This window comes from Chenopodium quinoa, unplaced genomic scaffold (assembly GCF_001683475.1).
Source record: "Chenopodium quinoa cultivar QQ74 unplaced genomic scaffold, ASM168347v1, whole genome shotgun sequence".
Lineage (NCBI taxonomy): Eukaryota > Viridiplantae > Streptophyta > Magnoliopsida > Caryophyllales > Amaranthaceae > Chenopodium > Chenopodium quinoa.
This window is the reverse complement of record NW_018745584.1, coordinates 7,963-19,002: the sequence shown is the minus strand read 5'-3', so window position 1 is coordinate 19,002 and position 11,040 is coordinate 7,963. Positions and strand designations below refer to the sequence as shown.

General features: G+C 38.4%; 2 protein-coding genes across 2 annotated transcripts; both read left to right on the top strand.

Annotated features, from left to right (window-relative positions):
- Positions 1-2,415: 2,415 nt before the first annotated feature.
- LOC110716411 lies at positions 2,416-3,423 on the top strand. Its single transcript, XM_021895023.1, has one exon. It carries the CDS (start codon positions 2,416-2,418, stop codon positions 3,421-3,423), a length of 1,008 nt encoding a protein of 335 aa, XP_021750715.1.
- Positions 3,424-3,456: 33 nt separating this feature from the next.
- LOC110716409 (ATP-dependent DNA helicase PIF1-like) lies at positions 3,457-5,271 on the top strand. The gene has a single exon (XM_021895022.1). The coding sequence runs from the start codon at positions 3,457-3,459 to the stop codon at positions 5,269-5,271; it is 1,815 nt and encodes a 604-aa protein (XP_021750714.1).
- Positions 5,272-11,040: the final 5,769 nt, after the last annotated feature.

Below are 11,040 nucleotides of genomic sequence, written 5' to 3'. Positions count from 1 at the left end.
TCTTCTACTCTATCGGATATTACTAATCAAGACATCACAACTGGCAACTACACTACTTCAAATCGTGCTTCAAGTTGCACACGTGAGTTGAGTAATACTATGTTTATAGCCTTCTTGACATTGTTTTTGTAATTAAATACAGTTATTGTCCTTTTATATGACATCAATATGTGTTGATTACAATTTTAACAACATATATAATTGTTTATTATATAGTAATCCATTTGTATAAAATCGAGAAATATATAGTTTTACAATTTTGGTATAAATTGGTTAACTTATGCCTAACAAAATTAGTTTCTCTACTATTTTATAGAAACCATTATAATGTGCGTACTAAAAAAATTGCATTACTAATAATGATTATATTAAAAATTATTAACTATATCACATAATAATTTTTTTTAAAAAAACATTGGCCCATTTACCCTTAAACGGTTTGAAAATTATGGTTGCGGCAATTTACACATGGTCTTTCATTACCAAAATAATTCTCTTTATGATTTGCAAATAGAGCATGCATCATATCATGTGAAACCATTGGCATTACATTAATATCAACCAAGTAACCAATAGTAAATTAATATTTTTGTAAATAGTAAAGATATATGGATAGTTTAATGAAGTACAATAATATAAAAAAAAATATTGTCTACACTAATTCAAGATATAGTTAAAACATAAGATACGAAGTGAAATATAACAAAATACACTGTAACATTTAATGAGCCATGTTGCTCTTGATTATGCAGCACATTTTGATTCTTAAGCATCAAATGGTCTAAGATCCAAATTTTTGTTTTGCAAGATGAACAAAAATACATTAACTTAGTAAGAAGCTTGATAAAGTTAAATATAAAAATCATGTGACATGTTGTTTTTTATCATCAAACATACTAAATAAATTTAATTCATAATCCAGCAATTCAAAATGGTCAAAATGTCATATCGCACAATTCTACATGTTTTGGTCAACGAAGTAACCGAGGTGGTAGTACAAGTTTTGGCAACAATGGCATTCAAGAGGTCTTAGGTCCTAATTCCATGCATAGCAACAATGTTCAAAGAAATAAAGAAAGAGTATGTCATCTTTGTGCAATAAACATTCATGAGCAAAGAGGAGTCCCGACCGTTCAATTATCACCTCCGAGAACATGTACATTTTGCCAAGCTCGCCTTTTTGATAATTAAACATCCCAAATATGTTGTTTGTCTAGGAGGATTACCTTGCCAACCTTACCTGTTCCTGAAGATCTACGTTCTTTATATAATGATCAAACACCTATTGGATTGCATTTTAAGCGTGATATCAGAAAAATTAATCACTTATTTGCTTTAACATCCATGGGAGTGCACTTAGTTGAGAGCTTAGCAAATGCTCAACACGGAGTATATACTTTTCGAGCTCAAGGTTCTATATATCATAAGAAAGGCGGACTACTCCCATCTACATCAGAATCTCAGCCACGATTTCTTCAGTTGTACATATATGACACTGAGCACGAGGTTGAGAATCGTCTTGCAGAGAATAGCACATTACGACAAGATATTGTAGAACGAGTTAAAGCCATTCTTGATCAATGCAATCCTTTTGTTCATAATCTTCGAAGTTTGGCTCAGCAAGAAAACGTACAAGATTGTGCCCTCCGAATTAATGAACAACCATCAGATCGACCGCAATATTGTCTTCCTACTGCTTCTCAAGTTGCGGCTATGATTGTTGGTGGAGAAGAAGTTGCAAACTTAAATCCAAGGGATATTTTAGTTCAATCAACTTCTGGGCAATTAATGACTGTGTTGGATACTGCTGGATACTATGATCCTCTTCAGTATCCATTACTCTTTCCATATGGTTCCTATGGATGGTCGATAAATAGTCTCGATAATAATGGAAGAACCATACCTTGCCGAGCATTCTATGCCTATATCATTCAAGTAAAGTACACCCCACTCACATATTATCACATGGATATATATATTCTTTTCTCATATTTCAATGGTATTTTATTGATTGTAGGTACGACAATGTGTCATATCCATCATCTTAATGGCAGGGCGCTTATTTCAACAATTCATTGTTGACATGTTTGTGAAAATTGAGGCAAATAAGCTAAGGTGGATTCAAGATAATCAAAATACAATTAGAGCTGAATTGTATCAAGGACTTCAAGATTGTTTAGATGTCGGAGAACTCAATCCAGGTTCTTTTCTTAAATATTTTGTTTGCCTTTAATTTTAATTTTACTATTATTATGTATATAAAATAATGAATGGTACATTGTAATTATAGTGAATGTCGGAAAATCAACCATTCAACCTTCTTCGTTTGTCGGGTGTCCAAGAGACATGAATCAAAGATTTCAAGATGCAATGGCATAAGTTACACATTATGGAAAACCAGACCTCTTTTTGACAATGACATGCAACCCATCATGGAGAGAAATTGTAGACGAGTTATTGCCAGGTCAAACAGCACAAGATCGTCCCGACTTGATCACCAGAATATTCCATGCAAAATTTGAGGAATTCAAGATGGACGTTGTAGAAAAAGGCGCTCTTGGGAAGGTTATTGCCTATGTCTATGTCATTGAGTTTCAAAAAAGAGGCTTGCCACATGTTCACATGCTGCTCATTTTGGACGAAATAGATAAACCAAAATCTCCGGAACAGTATGACACATTTGTGAGAGCCGAGATACCTGAGAGAGATGAAGAACCACGATTATACGATGTTGTTTTGAAGCATATGATCCATAATCCGTGTGGTGAAGGTCGTCGAAATTCTTCTTGCATGGAAAATGGGGTTTGTAAACGTAAATTTCCTAAACCCTTTGTAGTAAGTACAGTCCAAGGCAAGAACTCATATCCTATTTATCGTCGTCATGGTGATCGTCCTCCAGTACCTTTACATGAGAATAGTGCAACCTTCGTTGATAATGGTTGGGTTGTTCCATATAATTCATGGTTGCCATTAAAATATGATTGTCATGTCAACGTAGAGATCTGTAGTAGCATCAAGAGCGTCAAATATTTGTACAAGTATGTGCATAAGGGTGTAGATCGTGTTTCAATGGAAGTTCGAGCAGGGGCTGAATACAATGAGATTCAACAATATGTGGATGCTAGGTGGGTATGTGCACCTGAAGCCTTATGGAGGATATATCAGTTTCCCATTACTCGAATGTGTCCATCTGTTGATCGATTACAACTACATTTACAAAATCGGCAAATGGTTAGATTCAGTACAAATCAATCTATTGAAGATATCCTTCAGATGCCACAAAACTCTCGAACTATGCTCACAGAGTTCTTCAAGATGAATTCCTTAGATCCAGAGGCAAGAAAATACCTATGTAGAGAATTTCCTCAACGTTATCGATGGCTGACGGCTACAAAAACTTGGAGAAAAAGGATGAGTACATAAAGAGTGATAGGTAGAATCTATACAGCCTCACCAATGGAAGGAGAAATATTTTTCTTACGTTTGTTGTTGGATCATGTTAAAGGCCCCGAATCATTTGAGCATCTACGAACTATCAATGGAATTGTTTATTCTACTTTTAGAGAAGCAGCTGAAAAACTAGGTCTTATGGAGAATGATGCAAGCATTCGTGATTGTTTGCATGAAGCATCAAACTCTAAAATGCTATCTTCATTAAGAAGATTGTTTGTCACGTTGTTGGTTTATTGTCAACCAACTGGGGTTCGATCTCTATGGGATGAATTTTATCATTACATGGCTGAAGACTACTTATATTCAACTTCAACAAATCCAGATCTGGTACGTGATTCAGTTCTCTATGACATCGATCGCATGTTAAAACAATTAGGAAAGAGTGTCAATGACTTTGACTTACCTAAAATAAACATGCGATTGGATGGAAATGCACAAGTACCTAGAGCCATACATGATGAATTATCAGCTCCAGTGCCCCCTGAAGATGTGCATTGTGCTGAGCATCTTAATGACGACCAACGCTCTTCATTTGATATCATTATGGAAGCTATTGATGCAGAGAATGGTCGAATTTTCTTTATAGATGGTCCAGGTGGGACAGGTAAGACTTATCTATATCGAGCCATACTTGAAACAGTCAAGCTTAGAGGGAAATATGGATTACCAGTAGCCAGCTCAAGTATTGCTGCCACACTTTTGCATCGAGTAAAAACCGCTCATAAAACTCTTGGTATTCCGGTTACGCTGCATGCTTCGTCAACTTGGAAGTTTAGTAATCAAGATGTAGAGGCGCAATTGGTCAAGTATGCGGCTGTCATAATATGGGATGAAGCAACAATGACTCATCGACATGCGTATGAAGCAATTGATCGTAGTTTAAGAGATCTAACAGGGGTTGATGTTCCATTTGGTGGCAAGGTCGTAGTGTTTGGTGAAGATTTTAGACAAATTTTACCCGTTGTACCAAAAGGAACAAAGGCTCAAACTATAGATGCGTGTTTGGTCAGGTCAACACTTTGGACACATGTTCAGCTACTTCGTCTCACTCAAAATATGAGATCAATACATGATCCGGAATTTGCAGCCTTTCTTTTAAGAGTTGGAGATGGATGTGAGCCTATAGTTGATGAACACATGATAAAGTTACCATCTTCAATATGTGTAGGAAATGGTGATCAAATTTCAATTGATAATCTAATCCATCAAATATTCCCAAACCTAACTGAGCACGTAGGTGATGTGTCATACATGGTACAAAGAGCTATTATAACTCCAACAAATGACGAAGTTGACATGCTGAATGAGAAGATACTTAAAGAGTTTGCCGGAGAAGAAAAAAACTTTTACTCCTTTGACTCTGTTCCAGAAGATCGTCAAAATCTCTATCCACAGGAGTTCTTGAATTCATTATCCTTTGGTGGTTTGCCACCACATATTCTTAAGCTGAAATTTGGCTCGCCAATCATGCTTTTGAGAAATATTGATACAAGCAGTGGATTGTGTAATGGGACAAGGTTAATATGTAGTTGGTTAAGGGATCATGTGATTGAGGCTGAAATTTTGACCGGAAGTCATAAAGGGACACAAGTGTTCATTCCATGTATGACTTTAAAAACGGCAGAAGATGTGAAGTTGCCATTTGAAATGATCCGAAAACAATTTCCTGTGAAATTGTGTTTTGCTTTGACCATAAACAAATCGCAAGGGCAACCATTCCTCATGTTGGTATATATCTCCCCCAACATGTTTTCAGCCATGGACAACTATATGTTGCACTATCGAGAGGGACCTCACAAGAAACAAAAAGAGTTTTAGTTAGCAAAAGAGATACTCGAGGTAGATGTGGTGTATTTACAAAAAACGTAGTTTACAAAGAAGTGCTCCTGCCTCATTTGCCACAACCCTAATTATCAGGTATTATCATAAATATTATACATGCATTGGTAACTTCCGATAGTCATAATTCATAATTTTCTATATTATACATGCATACAGAGCTTCTTAAGTCATAAATATCTATGAAATGACTTCTTTATCCTCTTATCAGGGAGCAAGCTAAGCGTGACAAAAGTCAACAACTAAGCATCAAAAGTGCATGGAAGCAAAAACATCTCATGCTATTCTTGAGGATATTTGTTTTTATGTTTTTAATATTGTAATTTTATTACAACATTATCTCCAAGTATATGTAGTATATGTACAATTTGTATGCGTAAATAATTTCGACTCTTGATATTCATAAAATATCATGTATGTATTTCATATTTTGTGCATGCATGGCGTGCATATCTGAGCTTGTAGGACTTTAAAGCCCCCTCATCAGCCAGACGGTCCAATAGCCGCCTGAGGCTATATCAGCCATTGTTGTCATGGCCGATATCCTCATGGAATTGACAGTACTTGCTCTTGTCCCGGCTGTTGATGGGGCTCTTCATTGCTGCCGGTTTTTAAAGGGTCAAACGGTCTTTGATCTCCATGAGGATGGAGGAGCAGTCCTTGTTGAACTCGTACATGGGGACGTACGACTTCAACTCTCTCTTTTTCTTTTGGGACGGCAGACCAGAACGGTCCGCCGCCCAAACTTCTTTTCTTTTCTAGCTTTTTTTCTTTTCTGGGCGGCTGAGCAGACCGGCTCTCTTTCCTGTCGGACCTTTTAGGTTCTGACGAGTGCTTGATGGCACAAAGCTCTGTCGCCTGTATGTAGGCTTCGGCTTCCATCAATGCCTCTTGGAGGTGATAGGACGTCGTCAACCTATCAAGAAATAAGACCTAACTCGATCCTTCTAAACTAGTAGCAAGGGCAAGAAAGGGTCGAACCCATGAGAGGCGTTGAATCAACCACCAAATGTTATTTTTTAAACAAGCTAGATTAAGTCGGGGGTTTTAAGTTGGTATTACGTCACACTATTCTAATTCAAATCAACTAATTCTAAGAGGTGATTAACAATATTAAGAAGGCCTAGGGCATGGGTTACACCACTGAACTTCATCACGGACCACAAGTAGCATGCATAGAAATGGTGATTTAGGGGATAAATTAGGGGAAGTTATCAAATGCACCCAACTACTCTCTCAAGCTAGAGGGATTACTACATCAAAACCATAACCTACTCTCGTGATTATGGGCAAGAAACAAGTGTTAAAACATCCTCACGATAACATGCAAATTCCCTTGACTAGAAATTCCTATTCTCATGGCAAATCAAGTCAATCAAGCATAAGGGAGCTTCCTCAAGTTCATCTCTCGATCCTTCGTTGAGGAAGCTAGATAAATAATTCAAGCAATGGCCAATTACAAGAATTAACAATGAAACCTCTTAAACTCAACTAATTAACACCCCACAATTAACAAATTAGTACATGCAACAAGTGTTGGTGATTACATTGAGGGTTCACCCAAACCCTAGAAATTAGACTACTCACAATCCATGGAAGTTAAAGCAATTAAAGATTTCAAGGAATTCATGAACAAATTAAAACTAAGAATTAAGTAGAATCTAACAATTAAACATGCAAAGAACAACCAAACAATTAATAAAAAGCAAGAATTAAAGATAGAAGAGAGAAAGAAAGAGTAAGAAAAATTACTAGAAACTTCAATAATTGACTAACAATGGTGGAACTTGTCTTCTATAATGATTGGATTGAAAACCTTCAAAACAAGAACTAAAATCTATGCTAATTTGAGGATTTTTGTGTCTCAAACTAAGAGGAGTATGAAAATCTGGAAAAAAGAATTGGGAACCCCTCTAAAATGGTCCAAAGGGGCTATTTATACTACCCCCTAAAATAAGAGGACGGAGAAAACAACGGGTAAACTGTAGGTTTGCACGGACGTCTGAAGTTGGCACGTCCGTGCAGACCAAGGCAGAAACTCAGTTTAAGACGACCTGCTGCAGCACGGGCGTGCACCTTTGGCACGTCCGTGCTGCATCATCTGCACGGACGTGCAATATTTGGCACGTCCGTGCTGCCTCATAATCACGGAAGCACGTCCGTGCTGCATCATCTGCACGGACGTGCAATATTTGGCATGTCCGTGCAGGCCTTGGCAGAAAGATGGGTTCAGGTCTGCACTCCTGCACGGACGTGCAACATCTTGCACGGCCGTGCAGGGTCTTCTGGGTCCTTTTCTTCGTGTTTTCTTCTACGATGCTCTTGTACTTGGATTCATTCCATCATTTCCTTTCTTCTAACCTCGGTTTGGTAACCATGGGCTTCATTTGGTCGTCTTTGGACCTAAAATCTCAACAAAAACACTAATAACCGGTGAAGCATAGGATACACAAAAATTGCATAATAATAGGGTAAAAGTGAACCAAAAACACAAATTTGTTCAGGTAAACTAGGTTCAAATACGCCCTAAAATCGCATAAAATAGCAAGTTATCAAATCCCCCCAAGCTAAGCTTTTGCTCGTCCTCGAGCAAACTAGTCATGACAAAACAAATAGAGGGAACTAACTTGTTATAGAAGGTTGAAGCAAAAGTTAAACCAAGAAAGGGTAGGCATACACAATAAACCGAACGATCACTTTTAGCAAAAGTGAGAAGCCGTTTAAACCTACAAGTCGCCTAGTAGGACGAGTCCATCTCTCGTGAGGGTTTCCAAAGAGAATCACCCACAACTCCCACAAACACAACACACGATTTTTTTTTTTTTTTTTTTTTTTTGTATAGCCCAAGTCAACTCATCGGGATGTGATTCAAAAGCAAGACAAGTGAACAACATTCAAAAATCAACATCATAATAATGTACACATGAGTTAGAGACCAAGAAGGATGCTGAACAAGATTGCAATGGAACACTTCCTTAGGCTTTTTACTAGTTCATTAAAGTACATTTGCTCATTCCTAAGTCATAGCACATTTTTATTTTCGGTTATAAAATAGTGAAATACAAGTCCACCTCCCAAGATGCACAAACAAACTCCCTCCACTACACTCTACTATGAGATTTTTACAAGAGGAAACTAAAGATAAAGGGTGTGGGAGGCATCTACAAATTGACATCAAAAGGGAAATGTAAATTTTTTTTTTCATAAGATAAAGCCCTTGAATTTGAGACTTTATTTATTTGCTCCGCCTTTTTTGACTGTTGAGCGGCATTTTTTTTTTTTTTTTTTATTTTTTTTTTTAGAAATTGTGGTTTATTTTACCAATTTATTTAATAAACATAAACCTAATAAATCTCAAGCAAAACTTTATTTTGGGAAGAGTGGAAGGCACACCAAGGGCATAAGGGACCGCAAATCAACTAAACATAACCTACTTCAAGTGTGCTTAGACAATTTCATGAACTTAATGTGCAAATGAACATTCATCGACTTTCATTTCATGTTCAAACCAAGGCAATCAAGTTTAATAAACTCCTATATGACTCAAACCCTTGCATACACTTTTCTAAGAGTAACTTGTCATTCAAAAGCGAAGCAAGTAAATCACTCACGAATCGTCATATGAGTTTCATCCTTGGGCACTTTTTCATCATTTTTTTTTTTCATTTTTTTCTCTCTTTTTTTCTTTTTTTTTAGAAACCAGGCTAAACTAGGCATAAAATAACTATACATCTAAATAAGGGATAGGAGAAGTATTCACAATGTAAGGGATTTGGATTTCAAAGGAAGCAATTTGGATTCAAAGGGTTTGGATGTTAGGGAAATGGGAATAGGGGCATGCAAATCAACATATACGTACGAGAACACAGCATGAACCAATGGTAAATGAGAAAATACTCCCCCCCAAGCTATCATAAACATTGTCCCCAATGTTGAAACGATCTAAGCACAAAGAGAAGGGGAAGGAGATACTAACTCATTGGTTCGGGCCCCCTTGGGAGCTCGAACCCCCGGGGTAGAGATGCTGATATACATTGCGGAAGTCGCCCAATTCCGTTCGAAGACCCTCAAAGCTTGACCTCATTCCGTCGAAAGAAGTCCTCAAGTCTTCATTTGACTTCCTCATGGTCTCAAACTCGGAAGTCATGCGGGCGAAGTTCGCATTCATATTAGCCATCTGTTGCTCGAAGGTGAGGAATGGGTTGCCTTCACCCATGCCCTGACCTTGGTACCCTTGTTGGAACTCGTACTGCTGGTGAAATTCTGGTTGTTGCTAAAATTGTTGTTGTTGATGATGTTGTTGTTGCTCTTGCTGCTCTTGCCCTTGTTCCTCTCCCTCTTCACCGGGAGCCCAAGGGAAGTCCCTCTCAAAGATCCAGTTCGCCTGGTTGTAGATGGCGGTGGCCTCGGGGTCGGGTAAGTAGGCATAGGGGCGCCTACTCACCAACCACAAATAGGGGTGGTTCCCCTCTTCATCCGTGAGCCATTTCATGGCTCTCAGCGACTGCATATCCAACTGTGTTGGACCTGGAACAACCTGCTCTTCTGCAAAATCAAGGTTAAGAGCAGCAACAATTATAGTAATCATACCACCTATGGTGATGTTGCCTGATCCTGTGGCAACATCTTCTAGGTGGTCCATAAACCAAGACCCCACATTTAAACTCGTACTACCCTCACTCAGATGCCATAGAAAGTAAAGCTCTCGAGTAGACACGACCCCTGAACTGTCTCCCCTAGCAAAAGCTGTGTTCGCTATGGTACGCTGGGCGATCCTAAAGGCAGGGTGAATAATGGCTGTGGCCTTATCAGTTCTAGGGTTATACCCAAACAGCCCTGTGATTCTTCTCCAAAATTCACCCGCCATATAGTTACGGGGTTGCCTATCCTTAGGCCCCATAGTTCCAGAAACAGGCCACCCGAAAGCTTGGTTAACTCTCGCTACGGACATTCTATGTTGGGCATTCATGAGCTGGAAGGTCATGTAACGGGGGGATCTTGTGGTGTCACGGTGCACACAAAGGGAGGAGAGGAATTCTAGGGTCAGTCTCCTATAGGTTAAGGCATGTAACTCTAGCCAAGAACCTAGGTCGGTTCCCTCGAATAACATTGTGATGTCAGCTCCTACCCCTAAGGCGTCCGCCACCTCATTATCATAGAATTTGGTGGGCTTGACCCGCCTCCTACTGATTTTAAGGAAATTGGCCAAAAAGGCCTGGTCAGCGAAAACTATTCCCATTGTGTCCACTTGCGGTGGATCAACGGGAGGAGGAGGCGATGGGTTCCTAAATCTAAGGGAAGAGGTGTTTCGGGATTGGTTTCTTCTTGGCATGGTTGTTTTTATTTTGTTTTATTTAGAATGACTAAACCCGCCACACAAAGAGATCAAGACACTAAACCAATTCACCAAGTAATTTTAAGGTCAACAACCCAAGACTTAGCCACACCAAAGGACACCACAAAGAATAATCCACACAATCACAAAAACTCACAAAACCTAAACAATTAATCCTCACAATATTCAATTAAACCCATAATGCTTTACATAAAAGCACAAATACTCAACAACTATCAATTCAACCAAGATTGCAAGCAAAAATAAGCACAAAACAACAAGTTTCAAGTATGGAAATAGTAAGTGGAAGGAACGATTATACCGAGCTTAACGTGGGTGTAAAACCCGCAAATGAACCTTCCTAGCCTTCCTTTCCCTTGCTTGAACCTTTTCCTTCAACCAATTGTTAAAAT

Excerpts from the sequence above, each read along its gene's own strand:
- LOC110716411 (XM_021895023.1), top strand. The coding sequence starts at position 2,416 with ATGACATGCAACCCATCATGGAGAGAAATTGTAGACGAGTTATTGCCA.
- LOC110716409 (XM_021895022.1), top strand. The coding sequence starts at position 3,457 with ATGGAAGGAGAAATATTTTTCTTACGTTTGTTGTTGGATCATGTTAAA.